Genomic DNA, 26,267 nt, shown 5'->3' on the forward strand with positions numbered 1-26,267 from the left:
GGAAGGAAGGAAATTACAGTTGGAGCAGGGAGGCAGCGCTAGGCCTCGCTGGCCAATTTCCCCCCACTTTCCTGCCTGATTGGAGGTAGAATAGTAGAGAAAACTCTTAGCCTCAAAGTCTAATCTTGCACAGTGTGAAAATAGTCACTTGGATGAAGTACTGGCAAGTGCCTGGCATCCATGGAACCATCTCCTAGCAAGGAGCCAACGCCTTCAGGAACAGAGAAAAGCAAAACAAGGAGGAACAAAATCCAGCCACTTAGTCTTCAGAGACCAATTTAAAACTAAATAATTATAACCGTCCAATCAACAACCCAGCTTGCCCCAGTCGATTTTTAAAAAACACAAGAGACAGTGTTTAAAAAAATTGGGATTTTTTTTTAAGTTGCTGTTTATTAACTGTGACCCTTACAAGTACATTGGGAACTTTCATAGAACCATCTTACAACAGTTTCTTCCCCATTCTAGAAAATAATGTGTGAATACTGTTACCCCACTTAAATCCAAACTAGTTGTACAAAGGTATAGAAATAAGTGGTAGGTCATTTGGAAAGACATTAATAAATAGGTTACACTATATTTAGAAATTGTGCAACAGTTTAAAACACAAATGAAACTAGTGTTAAAAAGGACTAGGTCATCAGGAGCTCTGTGTATAAACCAGTCATGGTAGAGCTGCCATTTTGGAGTGATGGGAGCACGTCATGCTGCAACAGGTTATTGTAGTGCTACCTTCACCCTCTCTACCCAGGGATGTGATTTGGATTAAAACTCAATACTGCAAACAAACCAATGCAGGATCAGTATGACCATGCACCCAATGAAGGCCACAACACGTTATCAGATTCACAAGTTTTCAACACAGCCCTTTTAAAGAGTAACGTTTATAGACAGACTGCCCTCGCTATGATAATTACTAGTCAGTGTTAGCAATAAATGATTATACAATAAAAATATACATCAATTCTGAATTTGAGGCAATGAAAGATGATTTTGAACCAGAGAGCTACAATAGATTCGGACGCCTTTTGTATTTATGCAGATGGACACAGCATAATTAAAAAAGGTCCCAAGATTGGATTCAAACCATGGCTCTATCAAATCAGCAGCTCCCAACCCATCAGAGCCCTAATTTGTCCTTCCTCATCATGTAAAAGGAAAAAGACAAGCAACGTTAGGAGACCCCATATCTAAGGGTCACCTGAAATCAGGCACAAAAGGCAGCAGGCAGAGTTGAAGCTCAACAAGATCAGTTTTTCTGGTCCCAACTGAAGCGACATGAAAAAGAAATCACAGAAATCCATTAAACCTCAGAAGGAACGATGAGCCACTTGCGTTGTTGGTCTCCACAACCTTTGAGACAATTGTACCATATTACAGCCTTCCATTTTCGATTAGTTACAGCACTGCTTGCAGATCAATATGAAATCTGTATCTGAAACTTCTGCAGTTAGTTAAAACAACACATTGGATTTAAGACAGGGAAACTAAATTAAGGTGGAACAATGTGTCGGTCTGCCAGAAGGAGATTACAATTCTAACAAAAATGTACGTAAAAGGCTTCATTAAGGCAAAGCGTTCTCATCTCGTATCACTTTAGTTGCCAGAGATCCTAGCTGACAGCAGCTTTCTGTGCTTACAAAGTGGCAAATAACACTTAAAATACTGTTGACTTAGTAACAGCATTAAGAAGTGGGTCAGTTCCAGTTCATTTATAACATGGAGCAGTAGCCGCCGCATGCTCCATCTTGACTGGGTGCGGAGGCAGATAATTTCACACCTTTGTGTCCCTCAGCCTCCCATAGTCCTGGTGTTTGGATAACTTTTTCTACCACTTCTTCAAATGCACACTCTACTCCATCGCAGGTCTTAGCACTGGCCTCTGCAAAAAGAAAACACAATACATTAGGAATCTCCAACAGATAAACTAGCATCTCCTCTTCTTCTTAGGCAGTCCCTCAGAACCAAGGATGACTTGCTTCCACATTAAAAATGAGTTTGCAGGTGACTGATGAGTCCAATGCGGGACCTACAGTCTCTGTCACAGGTGGGGCAGACAGTGGTTGAAGGGGTGGGGTGCTTGGGTTGACGTGCACTCCTTGTGCTGCCTGCACTTGGCTTCCGCTTGCTCCTGGCGAAGAGACTCTAGGTGTTTGGCGCCTTCCCGGATACTTCTCCTCCACTTTGTGCGGTCTTGGGCCAGGGATTCCCAGGTGTCGGTGGGGATGTTACACTTTTTCCCCCAAGGAGGCTTTGAGGGTGTCCTTGAAGCGTTTCCTCTGCCCACCTGGGGCTCTCTTGCCGTGTCGGAGTTCAGAATAGAGTGCTTGTTTTGGGAGTCTCGTATCGGGCATGCGGACAATGTGACCCGCCCATCGGAGCTGATGCTTCAAGGCTAGCATCAAGGCTGTTTTTACTACAGTGATTAGTTTTTCCTCCTCACTGCACTCATAGCAATATACATTGGGCCGTATTTTGCGACCCCCACGGGTGTGTACAAGAATTCTCCTGGTAGATCTCCGCATCTGCAGGAGATGGGCCTCTGCGGGTGGAGTTGCGCTATTTGCACAACTTCCGCCCACTGAAAGGCCATAGAATTCTTACGCTTGGTAAAAGTAGGCATAAAGGCCTGCTTTTACCAGCATAAGAGTTTTAAAAAATAGAACAACATTTTATCACTCATTTATAAATTAAAAATACTCTTCAAAGAGGGAAGTTTATTTTTAGCCCTGTAAAAATATTTAATTATTTTCAATTAAATTTTTGTTTAAAATATTTAATTAAATGGCTTTAATTAATTTTAAATATGCAATTTAAAAAAATTTCATGCGTTGTTGTATTTTTTAAAGTGATCCCCATTCATACTTATGACAGTTCGGAACTGTCGAAAGTATGAATGGGGATTCCCTTCCTTCATTGGTTGGGCCGGCCCACGTGATCCCAGGAGCGCCCACGAACCGCTTGCGTCCCTGGGACTCTGCCTGCCCAGGATCGCAAGCCTCCATACCTCCCGGGCCACCAGGCACTTTTGTAGACATTTTGCAGGTCGGAGGCCTCCAAATCGCAAATGTTGGCCCCCAATCGCAAATGTTGGCCCATGCAGCGTGACTACTGCGGACGAACGGGAAGCCGCGCAGATGCATTCTGCGCATAAATCTGTGGTGGTTCAAGTATAAATGTATAATAAGTCATATTGCATGCCTTTATCTATGGAATCTACAAAGCTATGGGTTGGTTTAATAATGTATAATAATAGCACAGGTTGGTTTAAGTATGAATGTATAATATTTCTGCGGGGGTGGGGGGTGGAGACGGTTGCTGAGATTTTTGTACGGAGTGCAAGCTCCATGGGAAGGGAAAGGAGAAGAAAATTTACAAAAATTGGCGCAGATTTACTTTTCCGGACATGGCTCTGTTCGGCAGTAGCGATCTCTTCACCGCCCCCTCCTCGCCTTTCTCTCTGAAGTGTTTTTTGTAATGGCGACATTTTCAGTTAACGGACAACCGAAAAAAGACAAACTGCACATGCGCAACTACTGCCTTATATATTACATATACATCCAACAAAAAAAGGACCATCCGGCCGATCAAGTCTGACCCATCCAGTCTACTGGGCAACTCTGCACTCTGTTCATTTATCTCATAGCAATGGGAAATGCAAGGAAAAACCTGCAGTTAATTCAGGAAAACTCTGGGCAGGTTCCTCTCAGGCTCCCCAAGGCAAATCAAGCAAAGGCCAGGAGGCCACAGATGCCCAGGACTCACCATAATCTCAACTAACCAGTTCTTGTGCTCTAACTTAGAAGTGGCAGAGCAAATAAAAGACAAACAAAAAAAAATTTATACATGCCCAACAACCTCTTCTCAAGCTGATCCCTATGGGGTGAATGCTTTGGTCAACTTAGTTACTGGTTTTGAAATATGCCAAAAATTTCAGAGGGCTATTTCAAATGGCATCAAATAATTAACCATGACCAAGGAAGCTCCAAGAGAATTTTGCAGTTCTTTTGAAATGATTCAACGGCTCCTCCTGGTTAAGGCCGTGAAGTCACACAGACCGGGAAAATCCCAGGTTTCAGTCCCATTCGGAGCCACGTTATTGGATCTCAGCAGGAATGGCAGTAGGAGTTCTACAATTAGCCTCAAGATCCCGGTGCTGCAGGGGAGGGAGGAAAGGGGGTAAATGTTCAGGGTTCCCAGGAGAACGTCAGGTAAAGGCAGGATTGAGCTTAGCTTTGATGGCCAGAGTCCCCTTCCACTTATCCCTTCCTCCCCCCACCTTCACATAGCTCAGGGCTCACTAGCTAGGCTTACATCTGAAGATCAGTCACTTGAGTACCAGAGGGCAGCCAGACTCTGGAACATTACATCATCAAGGACTCATTGCCTTCAGGAGAGGTGGAGAAAAGAAAATTGGTGGCAAAAATAGAACTGGAGTGGGGAAGAGAAAGAAATAAAGCCATGGCACTTACCTATAAAAAGCATTGAATGTTTCCTGGCAAATCTCAGTCCTTCATTGCGGTCAACTTCACGGTTTTGCTAACAAAAGGAAGTTTTAAAGCTATCAATATTCTATACATTTGTTACAGGCTATCATAGCCACACTAAATACAGTGGATTTATTACAGGGCATGAAGTCTACATTCAGATTTACAAGTGAAAAGGCACAGTGGGAACAAGTACAAACATTCTTTGCTGCTTTTATTTTCTGATCTCAGTACCAATGAAGTAACCAATATGTTATTCTGGCTAGCATGGAAGGTTTCATACCTCATTCTTCCTTTTCCATTAGATCTGGTGCTATATCACGGTTAAATCACACCTTCTATTCTGCTGTCTTTCGTGAATATGCTGCCATCACACCAGGTGTTTGGATCAAAGGGCTTCCTAACCAACTTTACCTTAGCAGACTTAGAAGTAATGATCCATTAGAGTTGCTAGAATATTAAATGAAAGTTAACTGCGGATTTCCTACCCATTGTCAAAACTATCTGTAAATTCTCCTTTCCACCGCTCTCACCTAGAAACAAATGCTAGCTCTCCTTAAAAAAAAGAGAAAGCTGATTTTTTTTTTAAGCTCACTTTGTCTGTCTGTCGCTGGTTCCTTTGAAGATCTAACATATCTTCCTACATGGTCTTCTTCCCTAGATCACTTCTTCAGCCTTTGATCCCAGCCACATTTGATGGATGAAAGAATCAAGCTTGCATCCCATCACCGATAGCCCCCAGATACAAATTACATTTCGTACAAATCATTCCTTAAAATACCTCAGGTTTCTTCTCCACTTTTATTGATTAAAACATTGAGGTCATTTTTTTCCCCCCAGCACTTTAAGCTGAAGTTCCACAGTCACAAAATAATCATTTAAATTCAGAAATCAGTCTTTTGCCAGTGAACGCTGTATACAGATAAAAACTATGATACATGAAGGTATTTACAAAAGAATATTAATGCGTTGCAAGCCAGCAAAATTGTGTGTTTTATAGCGTGGCAAGTATAAAATATTTTAAAAATTACCTTATCAATTTTGTTTCCAACCAGCATCTTTACGATTCCATGTTTTGTGCTGTAGGTTTCCAGTTCATTCAGCCAGTTCTCGAGCTTTACAAAGGTTTCTCTTCTCGTGACATCATACACTGTAACAAACAAACAGTCTAAAATTAAACCTTCAGGGGGAGGAGAAAAAAGTTACTATAAGCCAACTACACAAATTTGATGGTCTGAACGACTTCTCTTAAAATTACTGAGCTGAAGTGTTACCCAGAAATGATCTAAATAGGTCTGTAAATTTGCATTGCTCAATTAGTATGACGGAAAATGTAAAAAAAGAGCTATTTTGCTTTAATAGATAGTAATCTAAAATGTTATGGAAGAGATACTGATAATTTGGTTTTGGTACATTAATGCTAATGCAGTCCTTGCACTTACAAATTCATAATGTTTGCTGCAAACTAAAATGCATTTTTAATACAACAGGAACTGCCAACTTAGAACATTTTAGTTGTGAATTGTTGGTTGAACCTCTTTCCCTTAAAAATAGAAGTGAGCAAAGTAATTCAACTTAAACACATTCCAGACCAAAACTCCCTTAAATGATGTACCATCATAATGGGGCAGTAATTCCTCCCCAAAAGCGTGAGTACAGAAGGGGTACTCACGCGTCTGGCCGGAGGAAATGCCGGTTTTCAGCATGCACAGCGCATGCGCTGAAAACCGGCATTTCCTCTCCTCTAACCCAAGAGGTGAAGAGGCTAGCGCGTGCGCTGTAGGGGGCAGCGCGTGCGTCTTGGATTTCCTCTGTTTTGGGGGATTTGCGCATGTGTAAAGGCCTCCGGTCTTTACGCTTATAAAAAGCACACGTAAGTATTTATTTTTTACAGGTAAGTGGTGTTTTAGTGCAATTTAGAAAAAAAATTACCCCACAGGTTTATTATTTTAAAGAATCTACAATAAGGTAAGTTTAGTTTTAGACCCTTTTTATTAAAAAATTATTTTTTTCAAAAAAAATTGTTTAAATTATTTTTTTAAAACTTATTTATACTTAAATTAATGATTGGGATGTTTTTTAAATTTTTATTTAAAGTTTAAATAGCGTTTTGGGCCCCCGTAGTTTTTAATGAGTTTGACAGTTCTTACTGTCCAACTCATGAATGAGTTTCCCCTCCCCTGATTGGGATCAGGTGAGCACTGTGCAGCCAGCCGGCACATCGCACTAACTACGCTGCTGGATCAGGTTAGCAGTGTGCCGACAGCTGAACCGGGCCTGTGAAAGAAAATGCAAGCAGGCCCAGGCTTCAGATGTCGGCGCGCAGGGTGAGTGCAGATTGGGGGCTTGCACGCGCGGCAAGCCCCCGATCTAATTTCAGGGCCAATGTGATAAAGGCATTAATCTGCTGATTGAGAAGTGCGAGTAAAACAAATCAAGTCCAGACCAGGTTTCCTTCTCCTGCAGCTTATTTTAGCTGCTTTTTATTACATGTAGTGCGGTGTTGGGGCTGCTGGTTTTACACAACCAGTGGCAACCCCCAAGATAAACTTGCCAGATGCCTCAAGGCCAACCATCAAGAAAACCCAGTAACAGAGACGTGCACGCGGCCAGTCACAGTGCACGCGGCCAGTCACAGTGCACGCGGCCAGTCAACTCAGGGGTTACTGCTGGCTATGGGAGACCCATAGCATCAGAATCTGGAGGCCCCAATCGCCATATAAAAACAGCTTTTAACTTCCAGATTTCACTGAACTAAAAAAAAATGTACACCATAAAACAGTTAGATGATGTCCTATACTATAGACGAGTCTACTCCTAAACTCAATCAGAAACTGCACTAAGCACTCAGATGCTGCACCAACCTCTACTCAATGACTTTGCAGGTGGGCGGGTTTAGTTAGGAGGCACTATCTGGGGATCAGGCCTCCTTCAGGTTAACCCTGATTCAGCATCAGGAGGCATGATTCTGCAGAGCTGGAATGGTCGAGCCAAACTTCCTTCCCTTGCAAAATGGAGCAAGACAAAAATTGCTGATGAGAGCCTTCAGAACCAAATTGATAGACTTCTCCTTACCTAAAATAACACCTTGAGCGCCTCTGTAATAGCTTGGCGTTAATGTCCGGAACCTCTCCTGTCCAGCTGTATCCTATCAAACCAAACAAAATTGAAACTCAGCTGAAAGAACTTGCAATGCAAGTGAACAACCACCAAAATAAAACAAAAAAGACATGACTAGATCATGTTAGCGTATGGAAATAATGAATCGTGATAGTAATACAATGATGCAGGTGCTATTCAAAGATGGATCTGACTAATCCAAAAGGAGTGGCCATCCTTTTCAAAGCATTCAGATAATTCGTTTATTTAATTATGCACAGTTTACAGCACTGAGACACAGGGCTGGATTTTCTCAATGGAGACGTGCTGGAGGCAGGGCTTCTGGTTTCTGGGTTTCAGTCCTGCCCCCAGCGATGTCTGACCAACCCATGCTATTTTCCCTCGATTAGACTTGTTAAGCCCGCCCTGCAGGCTTACCGGCCAATTAATGGAAAGCCGGTGACAGATGACGTCAGCGAATGACGCTTCATCTGTCAAAAATTTTTCGACAGATGAATTGTCAGTGTTTGACAGCTTTGAGAAGCTGTCAAACACTAAATCTCTGTTCTAAGGTGAGCCCTTGCACACAGGCTCACCAAGACTTCTCTCCTCAACAGAAAGCAGATGGCTGCTGCAGCCGAGAATGCAGCAGCCATTCTGTCAACTCTGCCATTGAGATGAGGCACCTCCGGATCCTCAAAGGTTGAAGCCTGCAGAAAGCAGCAAAGGTAAGGAAACTTTTTCCAACACTTTACACTCACCTCTCATACTTACCTGTCCACACTTGCACCCATCACTCACCTCTACAGCTGAAATTTTGACCCCCCACACCCCTACTGCTCGCCTCGCTGACCCTGGCGGGGTTTCCTGACACCGGGAAGCCCGCATCAGCAGGCGCAAAATGGTGAAAAGCCTCTTAACTGCAGTGAATTGGCTCTAATCCCCTTCCTGCCTCCCGGGAAGACGGTTCGGAGGCGGGTTGGGAGCGGGGTTAGGACCCGCTCCCAATTTTTCCCCATTTTCCCCAGCAGCGCCGCCTCCAAAGCCACGTACGCAGGGCTGGTAAAATCCAGCCTACAGATTTCAAAATGTATGATGCCGGTGTGGGATTTTCAACATATTGCATTTAGTTCCCTAGCAACAAAAGCATTATTAAGTAGAAGTTTGAGCATGAAATATTTTGGCATAGGCTGAAGTGATCCAAGTCTAGGGGCAGTGCAATATTCACTGAGTGGGGTGCTTCCTAGATATCCTTGTGGATAGGACAGCTTTGCTTCTCAGTGGTTGAGGGAAGAATATTCATCTTAGAAAATTCCCTTCAATCCTGGAAAGGAATTGTTGAGTTTGGTGTTATTTAAAAAAAGTATTGCAAATGCGAAACCAAAATAAAAAAGGACTACAGGCCCATTCTGAACACACTTAAGGCTGAGAAGCATAAAAAGGAGAAAGCGAAAATTCAGGAAATAACGTTCAGGGAGACAAGTCTGGGTTTTCTATGTTTGAAGGAGCAAGAAAAACAAAACAACAACAGAAAACGCTGGCAAAACTCAGCAGGCCAGGCAACATCCGTGGAGAGAGAAACAGAGTTAACGTTTCAGGTCGAAACCCTTCTTCAGAACTGAGAAAAAAAGCAGGAAATGAAACAGATTAAAAGACCAGTTTGGAGGCTGGGAATTGGGGGAGGGGATGAAAGAACAAAACGGAAGGTCTGAGAGGTGGAGAGACATTAAGAGATATTCAAGGCGAGACGAGATGGTAATAGGACAGGTAAAGAGACAAATGAAGGAAAAACGAAGCAACATTAAGGAGTTCCACAGTTTTGAGATCTTAGGAAAGAGTAAATTGATAGAAAGTTGTTTAATTATACAGTATCAGCTTATAGAACCACATCCCTCTATTTGTTCAGATTGAAAACGTGTAGTGGTGAAAACAATCAGCAGGGTAGGAGAGGGTGCGCTGTGATCTTTTACTCAGCCATCAGGAGCCACAAGGACTGGGTAGGTGGTGTCTTTCTGTGGGGTAGTTCTGGTCCCAACCCACTTTATGTAGTGGTTCACCCATGCATTGGAAGTAGCAGCTATAAAAGCAAACTAAAGATTAAAGGCACAATTTAATCCATAAAGAATAGCTACAATATCTTCTAGTAGTTTCTCCCCCACTCGGACATCTAAAATTAACCAGATAACATTGACATAATGGTTACAGTGCTCCAAATCGTTGGAGTGGAAAGAGAAGAATTTGGAAACGTAGTATTAAATCAGAATGCCAACCTGTGTGCCTGCAGGATGTGTGCAACATAATGGTCACAGCATCAATGGAAAGAAGCAAAGAAAGGATGGACCTGCTCACATAATACAGGCAGTTCATACATTACAAAACAGACCATTTTAAATCATACAACGGACTTACCCAGATTGCAAGCTTGACACTGTTTCCTTCAAATCTCATGGTTTTCACTTTAAAGTCAACCCCTAAAAGAAAGGATTGCATTAAATCAAGGAACATAGGTTTTCCACAGAATCAAAAAATTGGCTTTCATGCATCTTCTAAAGTATTAATAGAACATCAAAAGATTAAACCTCACCAATAGTTGAACCAATTTCAGAGTCAAATGTGCCGTCGGTGAACCTTAGTAGAAGGCTAAAATACAACAAAAATATTTTAGTATTTATAAAAAGTGTATTGCCACAATATATTTTGTTGCCAGCTGCGTATCTAAAAGCACCAATTTAGGAATCTCAAGAATCAAACTATACCTACACTCAATGCAAAGAGCACACTCTCTCAATAGGAACATATCCCAATTAACAAAGTTCAGAAAGTCAAGGCTTAGGAGACCGACTTCCCCCCCGCCCCACAGTGTCATCAGGGACACTGATGGAATTTAATCAGCTAAAATTGCACAGGTTACCAGAGCATCTTGTCGAGCTAGGTCCACTGTACCCATTGGAGCAATGGCTCACAGAATTATCTACAGCAAAGTGGGAAGAATCCCAAACGTGAGTCACAGGTCCACCCCTCTAGGTTCCATTAGTAAGTCAGACTAGCTGGTCAATCATTAGCTGTGTCCTGGAATACCACAGATCGAATGGATTCAGATATCGAATTACAGAGTCTACACAGATGGCTGACTTGGTTCTCGGCTTACATCATCACCAGGCATGTCATCTTGGGGCCACCTCTCCCCGCCAGGGATAGTCACCAGTTGATGATCAGATAGCTGACAAGCAGCATAGGTTTGACCCCTTACTAGGTAGGCAACCTCCTCTCAAGACATGAATTAACAATTGGACAGATGACGCCTTTACTTTCCAATCAGCGCCTCAAGACATGCAAGGCCATAATACCGCACTTGGGGGCACCCACCACCTCTTCACACGGGTTAGCCCAGTATTCAAGAAAAATGGACGCTAATCAAATACCACAATATCATCTGCAAAAAAAGTACTGCAATATTTCCAGAAATACTTGGAATATTCCAAGTGTATCCTGTACAATTCCATCCACATCCTTGATGTAAATAGAATGTGCAACAGTGGACAATCTTGCCTCACTCTTCTCAGTGACTCATCTACCCTTACACAGATCTTACAACTAGAGTACATACCCAGGATAAAATTTAAGATCTGGCCATGTATCCACATAACTTCTAGCTTGATCATGATGGCTGCAGGAGACACTAGATCGAAAGCCTCGAACATTAATGAAAGCAGCAGAAGCGGGGTTTCCTCGAGCCTTGCAAGGTTCTGCATATCTCGTATAAAGCCACAACCTGTCTTACATATTCATCAAGATGTAGCTTTCAGACTAGGAACTTTGATCCACAAGAGGACTCCAAGGAATCCCCAAGGTTACCAAAGTTTGGCCTGTCCATCATTAGATTCTTATGTATTTGTTGAGTACAGATCATTACTTCAGTTGCTGTATAAGAATAACACACATTTTCTGCAAATATAGCACAATTTATCACCGAGCAGGTGACACCGTCTTTCAGAACTTAGGACAGAGTTGTTAGGGAGTTCCCAGGAGCATGTTAATATTTACAGGGAGATCCCCACAAAGGAAAGTTAGAAAAATAATTTGCAGAAAGTGAACTCTAAGGCCGCAAATTTAATTGAGGCGGGATGGGAGCGAGACGTCTGGTTTCCGGGTTCCGCTCCCAGCTGCAGACGTAATTTTACCTTGATTGGCCTCATTAAGTCTGCCCTGCAGGCTTACCGGCCAATTAATAGGAAACGGGTCTGATGAGGTCATTTGATGATGCGTCATCAGCCAATTTCCTTAAAGGGACCATGTCTACATGGAGTTTGACAGTTGTTCTGTCAGTGTTCGACAGCATTGAGGTGCTGCAAACACTGCACAAAGGTGGACGCTTGCATCCAGGCTCTCCAATGACTCCTTCCATATGCTTTTGGAGGGAGTCACAGTATGCAGGGAGGTTCTCATCCCTCCCCAGGACACCAACTTACCTTGCACCTCCACCCAGCCCTCTCTATCTTCTTTATCACTTCCCCATCTCACGAGTCACCCCTCACCCCTCACACACAACCTCATCCTACTGCAAGCATAACAACACACAAGGGTAGGCACTGGAGAGGTTTAGCCAATGTCCATGTGAAGTTTCTGGTAATGTGTTGACATACAGTGAAATCTCTTTCAAAAAAGTGCCCCTTACTGGACAGATCTGAGCGCACCTTGAGAAGTGTCTTACTGAGTTCCAGTGATTGTTCAGTCATACCTTCACTCCTCTCTCTCTCTCTCTCTCTCTTCCCCCCCCCCCAAGCTATAGTGATGTGTGTGCATGGAATGGCTTGGACATTAAAGGGATGCTTCACAGTGCTGGTGTGGGATGGTGTCAACCTGGCACATCATGTGGCAGCCAGAGTTTAAAGTGTCAAGTGAAGAAAATCTGGCCGTGGTGATGCCCTATGTCCAGTGCAGCATCAAATGATGGCAAGAGAAGGTTGTGATCTTGGTGTTGGGGATGATTGTGGAAGGATTCGGAGGATCAAGGTCTGATTGTTTCATTGGCTCCGATGTTGCTGGAATAGATGGCAGCTGCAGGGGAGATGACACGAGCGACCTGTCACTGGTGAAAGAGGTTCTCCCAATGAGGTGCCACTGAACATACAGTTGGATCTAAAAACTTGTAAGCTAAAGAAATCTCTATATGTATTAAAAATGCAGTAACCAACATTTTCTGTGCTCTGAAACTCATCATCTGCACATTGGCATCCTTGACACCACTTCTGCAGCTGTCAACTTCACCATCAGAGCAGACTCAAAACACAGCAGGTTGAGCTGGCGTGTTCCCTGAACAGTGGGTAACCAGTGGGGGGCGGGGGGGGGAAGGTAAAATTACAAGTAAGCCTCAAAATACTTGGCTGTTACCAAGCCATTTAAGTACCAGAATTGTCTCCCCCGCCGCTTGGTGTCGGGTCAGTTCTGCGCTGGCAGACCCGACACCTGGGAGACTCATGTGGAGGCGGGTTAACAGCAGGTTTCCTACCCGGTCAATCTTTGCGATTTTGACAGCAGACCCACCTCCAAACCCTTAACGCGATTAAATTTGCGGCCTAAGAGTAACTGATCAACAAGTGATAAAGAATCAATACCACCCCCACCTCTATTTAATGACATAATCCAAGAATCCCCTCCTGAAGGCAGTAATTCTTGCTGCTGTACATTTCCACAGCCACCCGTGACTCTCCAATAACTTGCCCAGGTGATCTTTCTTCATACAAGCCTAGACAGTATGGGCTATTCAACAGCATGGGGGCGCATCACAGTTTAGCCATTTCCTGGATAGAGATCACGAGAGAGAACGAACCCTGGTTGATTTCCCTTCACCCTAACCCAGAGGTGCCAAGGCCAAATGAAGCATCCCTACTGCCACCCAGCTGGCATCAGCTAACATCGCAGATTAGGGATCAAACCAAATCTGCAAGGCCTTAGTATTTGGGGGAGCTGACTGGGCATTTAATAAGCTTCACCTGGAACTCCCTTCTCTGTAAAGAGAAGGAAAGTTGCATTTATGTAGCACCTTTCACAACCTCCGGATATCCCAAAGTGCTTCACAGCCAAGGAATTACATTTAAAGTGAAGTCACTGTTTTTATCTTGAGAAACACGGCTGCCAATTTGTATACAGCAAAGTCCCACAAACTGCATACAGCAAAGTCCCACAAACTGCAATGAGATAAATGACCTGATAACACTGGCATCTATCCGACAAAGTGGAAAATTGCCCGGGTACAGGAAACTTTTTTTTAAATCCGGCACGGACGGGACCGACGTGGTGCCAGTTCATCAAAATTTCTGGATAACCGAACGCTATAGTAAAAGATACGGAGAGCTGACAGTTCCGTATAAAGCAACAAACCCTGTTGCTTTGCAACAAGTTCAGAACAATGGCCACAAGTTCCAAGCATCTCTGTAGCTTAGCAACAGCTGCAGCCACACCCTTGCACAGCAACAGATGGAGGAACACAAGTACAATATGAAGTAAAACCTACTCCTGAATTTTGCCGGTTAACCGAGATTTCCGGTTATTTAGGTGCCGGTAAATCGAAAGTTTCCTGTATATGTCCTGTCCACAAAAAGCAGGACAAATCCAATCCGGCCAATTACTGCCCCTTCAGTCTACTCTCAATCAGCAAAGTGATGGAGGGTGTCATCGACAGTGCTATCAAGTGGCATTTACTCACCAATAACCTGCTCACCGATGCTCAGTTTGGGTTCTGCCAGGACCACAGATCCAGACCTCATTACAGCCTTGGTCCAAACCTGGACAAAAAGAGCTGAATTCCAGAGGGGAGAGTGACTGCTCTTGACATCAAGGAGCCCTAGTAAAATTGAAGTCAATGGGAATCAGGGGGAAATCTCTCCACTGGCTGGAGTCATACCTAGCACAAAGGAAGGTGCTTGTGGCCAATCATCTCTGCCCCAGGACATTACTGCAGGAGTTCCTCAGGGCGGTGTCCTACGACCAACCATCTTCAGTTGCTTCACCCATGACCTTCCCTCTACCACAAGGTCAGAAGTGGGGATGTTCGTTGATGAGTGCAGTGTTCAGTTCCATTTGCAACGCCTCAGATAATGAAGCAGTCCATGCCCACATGCAGGCTTAGGCAAGTGGCAAGTAACATTCACATGACACAAATGACCATCTCCAACAAGAGAGTGTGTAAAACCACCTCCCCCTAATATTTAGTGGCATTACCATCGCCGAATCCCCCACCACCATCAACATTCTGGGGGCCACCATTGACCAGAAACTTAACTGGACCAGCCACATAAATACGTTGGCTACAAAAGCAGGTCAGAGGCTGGGTATTCTGCAGCGAGTATCTCACCTCCTGACTCCCCAAAGCCTTTCCACCTTCTACAAGGCACAAGTCAGGAGTGTGATGGAATACTCTCCACTTGCCTGGATGAGTGCAGCTCCAACAACACTCAAGAAGCTCAACACCACTAGGACAAAGCAGCCCGCTTGATTGGTACTCCATACACTACTTTAAACATTCACTCCCTCTACCACTGGCACACCATGGCTGCAGTGTGTACCATCTATAAGATGCACTGCAGCAACTCGCCAAGGCTCGTGTGACAGCACCTCCCAAACCCGCGACCTCTACCACCTAGCAGGAGGACAGCAGGTGCATGGGAACACCACCACCTCCAAGTCACACACCATCCTGACTTGGAAATATATCGCTCTTCCTTCATCGTCACTGGGTCAAAATCCTGGAACTCCCTCCCTAACAGCACTGCGGGAATACCTTCACCACACGGACTGCAGCGGTTCAAGAAAGCAGCTCACCACCACCTTCTCAAGGGCAATAAATGCTGGCCTTGCCAGCAATGCCCGCATCCAGTGAACAAATAAAAAATTTAAAAAATCTGTTTTTGTGATGTTGGTTGAGCATTCATTATTGGCCAGGACACGGGAGACTTTTCCAGCGCGTGTGCCATAAGATCTTTTATGTTCACCTAAGGCAGCAGACAGGGCCTTGATTTAACATCCCATCCAAAAGATAGCACTCGACAGTGCAGCATTCCCTCAGTAAAGCACTGAAGTGTCAGCCTGAAATAGGTGCTGAAGTCTTTGGAACGGAACTTGATCCCACGCCTTCTGACTCAGAGGCTACCACTGAACCAAAGATGTCACCATGGGAAAATATACTGGAGGTTAAAATACAGATTCATAGAATCATAGACTGGTTACAGCACAGAAGGCGGACATTCGGCCCATCGAGCCTGTGCCAGCTCTCTGCAAGAGCACTTCAGCTAGTCCCACCCCTCCACCCTTTCCCTGTAGCCCTGCAAATGCTTTTCTTTCAGTTACTTAAACAACTCCCTTTTGAAAGCCATGATTGAGTCTGCCTCCACCACCCTTTCAGGCAGTGCATTCCAGACCCTAACCCCTCGCTGAGTAAAAAAGTTTCTTCTTATGTCGCCTTTGGTTCTTTTGCCAATCACCTTAAACCGGTGTCCTCTGATTCTCGACCCTTCTGCCAATGGGAACAGTTTCTCTCTATCTACTCTGTCCCAACCCCTCATGATTTTGAACACCTCTATCAAATCTCCTCTCAATCTTCTCTGCTTTAAAAGGAGAACAACCCCAGCTTCTCCAGTCTATCCACGTAACTGAAATCCCTCATCCCTCGAATAATTCTCATAAATCTTTTCTGCACCCTCCGAGGCCTTTACATCCTTCCTAAAGTGCGGTGCCCAGGATTGGACACAATACTCCAGTTGAGGCTGAACCAGTGTTTTATACAGGTTCATCATAATTTCCACACTTTTGTACTCTACCTCTATTCATGAAGCCCAGGATCCCGTATGCTTTTTTAACTGCTTTCTCAACCTGCCCTGCCACCTTCAACAATTTGTGCACACATACCCCTTGGTGTCTCTGTTCATGCACCCCCTTTAGAATTGTACCATTTCGTTTATATTTCCTCTCCTCATTCTTTCTACCAAAATGTATCACTTCACACTTTTCTGCGTTAAATTTCATCTACCACATGTCGGCCCATTTCACCAGCCTGTCTATGTCTTCCTGAAGTCTATCACTCTCCTCCTCACTGTTCACTATACTTCCAAGCTTTGTGCCATCTGCAAATTTTGAAATTGTGCCCTGTACACCCAAGTCCAAGTCCAAGTCATTAATATATATCAAGAAAAGCAGCGGTCCTAGTACCGACCCCTGGGGAACACCACTGTATAACTTCCTTCAGTCTGAAAAACAACCAACCATTCACCACTACTCTCTGTTTCCTGTCACTTAGCCAATTTTGTATCCATGCTGCCACTGTCACTTTTATTCCACGGGCTTCAACTTTGCTGGCAAGCCTATTATGTGGCACTTTGTCAAACGCCTTTTGGAAGTCTATGTACACATCAACCCTGTTACCTCATTAAAAAAAACTCAATCAAGTTGGTTAAACACAATTTGCCTTTAACAAATCCGTGTTGGTTTACTTAATTAATCCACACTTGTCCAAGCGACTGTTAATTTTGTCCCCAATTATTGTTTCTAAAAGCTTCCCCACTACCGACTAAACTGACCGGCCTATAGTTGCTGGGTTTATCTTTACACCCTTTTTTGATCAAGGGTGTAACATTTGCAATTTTCCAGATCCTCTGGCACCACCCCTGTTTCCAAGGAGGATTGGAAGATTATTGCCAGTACCTCTGTGATTTCTTCCTTCACTTCCCTCAGCATCCTCAGCTATTTACAATATAGATCAATGATTTGGATGAGGGAACCAAATGTAATATTTCCAAGTTTGCTGACTACACAAAACTAGGTGGGGTTGTGAGGAGGATGCAAAGAGGCTTCAAGGCGATTTAGACAAGTTGAGTGAGTGGGCAAATACATGGCAGATGCAGTAGAACATGGATAAATGTGAAGTTATCCACTTCGGTAGGAAAAACAGAAAGGCAGAGTATTATTTAAATGGTGATAGATTGGGAAATGTTGATGTACAAAGGGACCCGAGTGTCCTTGTATACTAGTCACTGAAAGCAAACATACAGGTGCAGCAAGCAGTTAGGAAGGCAAATGGTATGTTGGCCTTCATTGCAAGAGGATTTGAGTACAGGAGCAAGGATGTCTTACTACAGTTATACAGGGCCTTGGTGAGACCACACCTGGAATAATGTGCACAGTTTTGGTCTCCTTACCTAAGAAAGGATATACTTGCCATAGAGGGAGTGCAGCGAAGGTTCACCAGACTGATTCCTGGGATGGCAGGACTGTCGTATGAGGAGAGATTGGGTCGACTAGGCCTGTATTCACTAGAGTTTAGAAGAATGAGAGGGGATCTCATTGAAACGTATAAAATTCTGACAGGGCTAAACAAACTGGATGCAGGGAGGATGTTTCCCCTGGCTGGGGGGTCTAGAACGAGGGGTCACAGTCTCAGAATACAGGGTAGGACATTTAGGACTGAGATGAGGAGAAATTTCTTCACTCAGACGGTGGTGAACCAGTGGAATTCTCTACCACAGAAGGCTGTGGAGGCCAAGTCACTGAATATATTTAAGAAGGAGATAGATAGATTTCTAGATGCAAAAGGCATCAAGGGGTATGGGGAGAGCAGGAATATGGTGTTGAGAGAGGATCAGCCATGATCATATTGAATGGTGGAGCAAGCTTGAAGGGCCTAATGGCCTACTCCTGCTCCTATTTTTTTTATGTTTCAAGGATGCATCCCATCCAGCCCTGGTGACTTATCTACTTTAAGTACAGCCAGCTTTTCTAGTACCTCGTCTTTGTCAATTCTTATCCCATCTAGTATCTCCTCTACCTCCTCCTTTACTATGTCTATGGCAGCATCCTCTTCCTTGGTGAAGACAGATGCAAAGTACTAATTTAGTACCTCAGCCATACCTTGTCTCCATGTGTAGGTCTCCTTTTTGATTCCTAAAATCACCCCCCCCCCCTCCCTTACTACCCGTTTACTATTTATATGCCTATAGAAGACTTCTGGATTACCTTTTATGTTAGCTGCCATTCTATTCTCATACCCTCTCAGTGTCAGCTGCAGCTCAGTGGGTAGCACACTCGCCTGAGTCAGAAGGTTGTGATTTCAAGTCCCACTCCAGGGACTTGAACACAAAGCTAGACCGTCACTCCAGTGCAATGCTGAGGGAGTGCTACACTGTCGGAGGTGCCGTCTTTCGGATGAGATTTTAAACCTGCTCTCTCAGGTGGACGTGAAAGATCCCATGGCACTATTTCGAAGAAGAGCAGGGGAGTTATCCCCGGTGTCCTGGCCAATACTTATCCCTCAACCAACATAACAAAAACAGTTTATTTGCTCATTATCACATTGCTGTTTGTGGGACCTTGCTGTGCACAAATTGGCTGCCGCGTTTCCCACATTACAAGAGTGACTACACTCCAAGTACTTAATTGGCTCTAAAGCACTTTGAGACATCCGGTGGTTGCTATATAAATGCAAGTCTTTCTTTCTTCCTCTTTGCCCCTCTATTTTCTTTTTCACTTCTCCTCTGAACTCTCTATATTTAGCCTGATTCTCTGATGCATTCTCAACTTGACATCTGTCATACATGCTCTTTTTCTGCTTCATCTATCCTAATATAGACTGGGATAGTAATAGTGTAAAGGGTAGGGAGGGGGAAGAGTTTTCTCTCTATCTCTTTCATCATCCAGGGAGTTCTTACTTTAGTTGCCCTACCTTTCCCCCTAGTGGGAATGTACCCAGGCTGTAACCAAACTAATTCCTCTTTAAAAGGCAGCCCATTGCTCCACTACAGTTTTTCCTGCCAATCTTTGATTCCAATTTACCCAGGCCAGATCTGTTCTCATTCACTGAAATTAGCCTTCCTCCAATTAAGTATTTTTACTCTAGACTGTTCCCTGTCCTTTTCCATAGCTAATCTAAACCTTATGATATTATGATCACTGTTCCCTAAATGTTCACCTACCTGACACTTGCTCTACTTGACCCACTTCATTCCCCAGAACCAGATCCAGCAATGCCTCCATCCTTGTTGGACCGAAAACATACTGATCAAGAAAGTTTGCCTGAACACACTTCAGAAATTCTTCCCCCTCCCTACCCTTTACACTATTACTATCCCAGTCTATATTAGGATAGTTGAAGTTCCCCATGATCACTACTCTATAGTTTTTGCATCTCTAATTTCCCTACAAATTTCTTCCTCCATATTTTTCCCCACTCGTTGGTGGCTTATAGAATACACCTAGTGTAATGGCACCTCTATTATTTCTTAACTCTAGCCATATAGATGCTGTCCTTGACCCCTCCAGGACATCCTCTCTCTCCAGCATTAACATTCCCTTTAACCAATACTGCCACACCACCTCCCATCTTTCCTGAACACCCTATATCCAGGAATATTTAATACCCAATCCTGCCCTTTTTTTTTCTTTTGAGCCAGGCCTCCGTTATTGCCAAGACATCATATTCCCATGTGGCTATTTGCGCCTGCAGCTCACCAACCTTGTTTACTACGCTTCGTGCGTTCACATACATACACTGTAAACCTGTCTAAGACCATCCTGTGTTCTCTCAGTCTGACCCCACCTAATACCTTACTATTTCTTGCTTTAGTGCTACCCGTCTCTCTCAATCCTTCGTGCCCTTTGTTTCTCCTTTCTAATGCTTCATCCTGGTGCCCATCCCCCTGCCAACTTAGTTTAAACCCTCCCCAACTGCAGTAGCAAACCTCCCCGCGAGGATATTGGTACTGGCTCTGTTGAGGTGCAACCTGTCCGGCCTGTACAGGTCCCACCTCCCCCAGAACCAGCCCCAATGCCCCAGGAATCTGAAGCCCTCCCTCCTGCACAATCTCTCCAGCCACACATTCATCTGCTCTATCCTCCTATCTATTTCTATACTCATTCGCGCATGGCACCAGGAGTAATCCAGAAATTACTACCTTTGCGGTCCTGCTTTTAATCTCTTTCCTAGCTCCCTAAGATCTGATTGTTCAGTAGATCTAAAGAGCCAATAGATCAATGGAAGATGCTGGTCTTCCAATGGCACCCTGACCCCAGTACGGATTATCCGAGCCCTTCATTCTCCTGGCTCTTACTAGGATCAATTTGATGAGACAAGTTTTTGTTACAGTTGTCTTGAACATCCATCGCACTGCCCAAGTCTAAGAGTTTGTTCAATTCTCCCTTCTACTTAAAAAAAAAAAGGTAAATTAGGTCAAGTTCCAAGTTCAACCAGATTCATAGGTGTTCTATGCACTAATTCACCCAATGTACTGCGCATTGAATCTGGACCTGGAGTTAAAAATGTAGTTGTCAGTTACATTCCAACCAAGATTAAAGGTGGGACAACACATCCAGTCCCGGTTTAGATACTGTGCAGAAACAATGTGTGACTGGTAACTTACTTGAGAATATCACATTTGGAACGGTTTGGAACGGTTTGGTATGATGCAAGGCAAAATGCAAAAAACAGTTCCATGTGGAAAAAAGTTACAACCCAAACAAATGATTCCACTCCTTTCCTGACACTTGGATTATGGCAATGTAAGCAATCGGGTCATTTCAATGCTACACAACAGGTGACCCACGTTCATATCCTCAGTTTTAAAACGTATGGTCACCTGGGTTTCCTGACAAGATGATTTTTTTCTATTTGCCCTTCAGACAAGGACAGCACTAACAAGGCAGCTTTTGCTGTCGGTCCCTCTTACTCTGAGGGCACGAATAGTCAACCCAGTGTTGTGGAAGTGGAGCGGTGTGTAGGCCAGACTGGGTAGGGATGGCATGTCCCCTTCTCTGAAGGACATTAGTAAACCAGTAGTTTTTAAAATAACAGAACAGCAGCTTTTATGGTTATTTCCTTTTCTCCTAGTACCGGCCAAATACCAGATTTATTTTTCATTTTTCACATTGTAGGATTTGTACCCTTGATCGCTGGTTTACTAATCTAGTACCATAACCACTCGGCTACCTCACCTTTATTTAGGACACTGCAAGGCATCAACCATCAACATCCTGGGGGGTCACCATTGACCAGAAACTTAACTGGACCAGCCACATAAATACTTTGGCAACAAGAGCAGGTCAGAGGCTGGGTATTCTGCAGCACGTGTCTCACCTCCTGACTCCCCAAAGCCTTTCCACCATCTACAAGGCACAAGTAAGGAGTGTGATGGAATACTCTCCGCTTGCCTGGATGAGTGCAGCTCCAACAACACTCAAGAAGCTCGACACCATCCAGGACAAAGTAGCCTGCTTGATTGGCACCCCATCCACCGCCTTAAACATTCACTCCCTCCACCACTGGCGTACTGTGGCTGCAGTGTGTACCATCTACAAGATGCACTGCAGCAACTCGCCAAGGCTTCTTCGGCAGCACCTCCCAAACCCGCGACCTCTTCCACCTAGAAGGACAAGGGCAGTAGGCGTATGGGAACACCACCACCTCCAAGTTCCCCTCCAAGTCACACAACACCCGACTTACAAGTATATCGCCGATCCTTCATCGTCGCTGGGTCAAAAATCCTGGAACGCCCTCCCTAACAGCACTGTGGGAGTACCTTCACTACACGGACTACAACGGTTCAAGAAGGCAGCTCACCACCACCTTCTCAAGGGCAATTAGGGATGGGCAATAAATGCTGGCCTTGCCAGCGATACCCACATCACAAACAAATTTTTTTTAAACTGGCTGAAAGAAAACCACTTGTTAGGAGAGTGTAGTGATCATTTTCCCCCCTTTTCTCACAGGGCAGAGCACGGCCCTAGCAGGCTCATTGCGGAGCAGTCTAGGTAGGGTTTGTTGAGCTGGAGGACAATATAGATGCTGGGGGGAAAGTACAACAGGCATGTCTGATAACTGTTGGATTTCACAGCAACAACTTCCATTTTCTACAAGATTTTGAAGCAGCATGAAATCAAGCATTTAGTTGAAAAACCATTTTTCTTTTAAAAAAAAATAATTTTCAACTGCTTCCTTTCTATCTGTAATCCAATTAGATTTTCTTGATTATTTGTCTTAGGTGACTGAATTCATTTCCCACCAATTTCTGTCCTACAAAAAAATTTGAGGGAAGACATGGATTATCTTCCCACATACAGATAAACAGTTCGGGACACTGTTCAGGGTGCGTGTGTGAGCCGTCACACTGGAAGAGAGTTAGTGATGACACTCACTGCAATATGTGGAAGGTTCGCACTGAGAACAGTTTGTATAAAAACTCCGAGAACAAAAAAAGGTGAGGCTGGAAAGCGGATCTAAGCAGCATTACCCAGAAGCCAGTTGGAGCTGAACTGCAGTCCATGCAGGCACACTGCAATAAGTGGGGGGAATGGGGAGGGAGAAACACTGCAATAAGTGGGGGGAATGGGGAGGGAGAAACACTGCAATAAGTGGGGGGAATGGGGAGGGAGAAACACTGCAATAAGTGGGGGGAATGGGGAGGGAGAAACACTGCAATAAGTGGGGGGAGAAACACTGCAATAAGTGGAGGGAGAAACACTGCAATAAGTGGGGGGAGAAACACTGCAATAAGTGGGGGGAGAAACACTGCAATAAGTGGGGGGAGAAACACTGCAATAAGTGGGGGGAGAAACACTGCAATAAGTGGGGGGAGAAACACTGCAATAAGTGGGGGGAGAAACACTGCAATAAGTGGGGGGAGAAACACTGCAATAAGTGGGGGGAGAAACACTGCAATAAGTGGGGGGAGAAACACTGCAATAAGTGGGGGGAGAAACACTGCAATAAGTGGGGGGAGAAACACTGCAATAAGTGGGGGGAGAAACACTGCAATAAGTGGGGGGAGAAACACTGCAATAAGTGGGGGGAGAAACACTGCAATAAGTGGGGGGAGAAACACTGCAATAAGTGGGGGGAGAAACACTGCAATAAGTGGGGGGAGAAACACTGCAATAAGTGGGGGGAGAAACACTGCAATAAGTGGGGGGAGAAACACTGCAATAAGTGGGGGGAGAAACACTGCAATAAGTGGGGGGAGAAACACTGCAATAAGTGGGGGGAGAAACACTGCAATAAGTGGGGGGAGAAACACTGCAATAAGTGGGGGGAGAAACACTGCAATAAGTGGGGGGAGAAACACTGCAATAAGTGGGGGGAGAAACACTGCAATAAGTGGGGGGAGAAACACTGCAATAAGTGGGGGGAGAAACACTGCAATAAGTGGGGGGAGAAACACTGCAATAAGTGGAGGGAGAAACACTGCAATAAGTGGGGGGAGAAACACTGCAATAAGTGGGGGGAGAAACACTGCAATAAGTGGGGGGAGAAACACTGCAATAAGTGGGGGGAGAAACACTGCAATAAGTGGGGGGAGAAACACTGCAATAAGTGGGGGGAATGGGGAGGGAGAAACGCTGCAATAAGTGGGGGGAATGGGGAGGGAGAAACACTGCAATAAGTGGGGGGAATGAGGGGGGGTGGGGGGGAATTTTCCTTTAGTCTCAACAATTTTGTGGTCACTCCCTCCATTTCTACAATCACACTGATCTATGCCTTCTATTAAAGGCTTCAATCCTAGCCCTTCTTAATTGTATTTTCTTCCATGAAAAATGGATTATTGGTGTATGATTAATTTCTGGACTCATCCTCAGAAAGTGGGCAGAGATTAAATCTGTAGAAGATGCCTTTCAGATATGGGGAAGATATATAAACAATGGAAAAAGGTGTAGCATAGATTCACTAAGATATTACCAGGGATGTGGGGTTACAGCTATGAAGACTTGAGAACATAGGAACAGGAATAGCCCCTGGAGCCTGTTCCAGCATTCAATAAGATCATGGTTGATCTGTATCTTAACTCCATCCACCTGCCTTGGCTCTATAACCTTATGCCATTTATTAATTGAGCTAGCATCTACTGCTTTTTGTGGGAGTGTGTTCCACACTTCTACCACCCTTTGTGTGAAGAAGTGTTTCCTAACTTCTCTCCTGAATGGCCTGGCTCTGATTTTAAGGTTACGTCCCCTTGTCCTAGATTCCCCCACCTTATCTCTATCTACCCCATCAATTCCTTTCAAAATCCTAAAAATCTCAATCAAATCATCCCTTAACCTTCTATATTCCAAGGAATGCCAAGTCTAGTTGATGTAATCTCTCCGTGGAGCCCTGGTAACATTCCGGTGAATCTGCACTGCACTCCTTCCAAGGCCAATATATCCTTTCCAAGGTGTGGTGCCCAGGACTGTACACAGTACTCCAGATCAACGTTTCCTTTAAGTTGCGCGGCGGCACAGCAGTTTGCCGGTCCCGCACAGCCTGGGACTAGCTTTTCCAATGTTAAAGTTTTGCGTGCGAATGGGCCACACAGCCCCTTAAAGGGACCACGCACCCAAAAAAATTAGGGGGAACATTGCTCCAGATATGGTCTAGCTGCTGCTTTGCATAGCTGTAGCAAACCTTCCTCCCAGTTCTATTCTAGCCCTCAGAACGCTAACATTCCATTAGCATTTTTGATTTTTTTTTGTACTTGACATTTTAGAGAAGTTAGGGAAATATTCCACTTGAGCCAAGATGGAGGCTTGACAGGATGGAGGCCTTTAGACTATGAAGGGTTATGACAAGAGTGATAGATTTGTTTCCACACAAGACAGCACAAATTTAAGATAATCACAAAAATGGATTTGGGGGGGGGGAAACGACAACATTGGGATCTCTCCAGATGGATGAATTAAAATGGGCCAAACTGCCTTTTTCAGCCATAAATATTTTGTAGTGTGTACGCTTGCTGCATTTTCCACAGACACAACCACAGGATGGGGGTAGAATGAGGAGACACATCTCTTCCCCCTCCTCTCCCCCCACTTTGTTGTATAGGGTAGATACACCTAGTCTTCCTGCCCCTGATCTTCTTCCCCAACTCCCAATTGATGGTGTCTGATTATCTGTTATGGTCAAGAAGTAGGAGGGGAAGAAAGAGAGAGAGGGGGAAAATGCGATTTTGAACTTGGGCAATTTCACAGTGATGCATTCGGGCCTTTGATGCATTCGAGCCTTCAATCTGGGGTTGTTATTCTGAATGTATATGCACTGACATGCAAGGGATACGGTTAGAACACACTGCGAGTTACTCCCTCAGCAACTAAGCATGAGATTAATCCTCTCTAAATCAATCAATCATTCAGCTTTAAATGGATTCAATAAACGCGGTAAAACTGGGTTTCATTCTCAGAATAGGGCCAAGACAGGCAGCCATTACCAGAGACCGAAACCAAAATGTAATACAGCAATTATATCGCAAAGCATTTGCACTTCTCAAATCTACCGGAGTAATAGCCCCGGGAAAGATCATGAAACGGGGGGGGGGGGGGTTGTTATTTTTTTTTTTTTAAATGCCAATAATTATATAGGTGGATTGACGTTTCATCTCAAAGCTGACCACGTCGAGTCTGGCTAGACCAGACGCCGGTTAATTTCAGGGCTGCAGAAACTGAAGCGTTTGTTTGTTGCTCTCTTACCTCGACTTGCCCACTCCGCTCTCCCCGATAATTAGAATCTTCAGTGTAGCAAGAATCTCCTCTTCCATTATCCCAGAGAATGTATCAAAATTCCGACCGCTGAATCAAAGGCGCCGCTCCCACTGATCGCCCAGCTGTTCCTTTTCACTTTTTTATATGTATGTTGCACCATGGAGATGACGCAGACGTTTCCTTGCGCAACTTCTT

General features: G+C 44.4%; 1 protein-coding gene across 1 annotated transcript; it reads right to left on the reverse strand.

Annotated features, from left to right (window-relative positions):
- Positions 1–357: 357 nt before the first annotated feature.
- LOC147101167 (ras-related protein Rab-18-like) lies at positions 358–26,267 on the reverse strand. The gene is made up of 7 exons (XM_085966382.1): positions 26,061–26,267; positions 10,171–10,226; positions 9,996–10,057; positions 7,563–7,635; positions 5,519–5,637; positions 4,473–4,539; positions 358–1,882 (listed from the first exon to the last, which is right to left on the reverse strand). The coding sequence occupies exons 1-7, from the start codon at positions 26,126–26,128 to the stop codon at positions 1,713–1,715; spliced, it is 615 nt and encodes a 204-aa protein (XP_085822508.1). The 5' UTR covers positions 26,129–26,267; the 3' UTR covers positions 358–1,712.

Source organism: Somniosus microcephalus, chromosome 24, assembly GCF_052327205.1.
Source record: "Somniosus microcephalus isolate GS21.2 chromosome 24, FLI_Smic_1.0, whole genome shotgun sequence".
NCBI classification, from domain to species: Eukaryota; Metazoa; Chordata; class Chondrichthyes; order Squaliformes; family Somniosidae; genus Somniosus; species Somniosus microcephalus.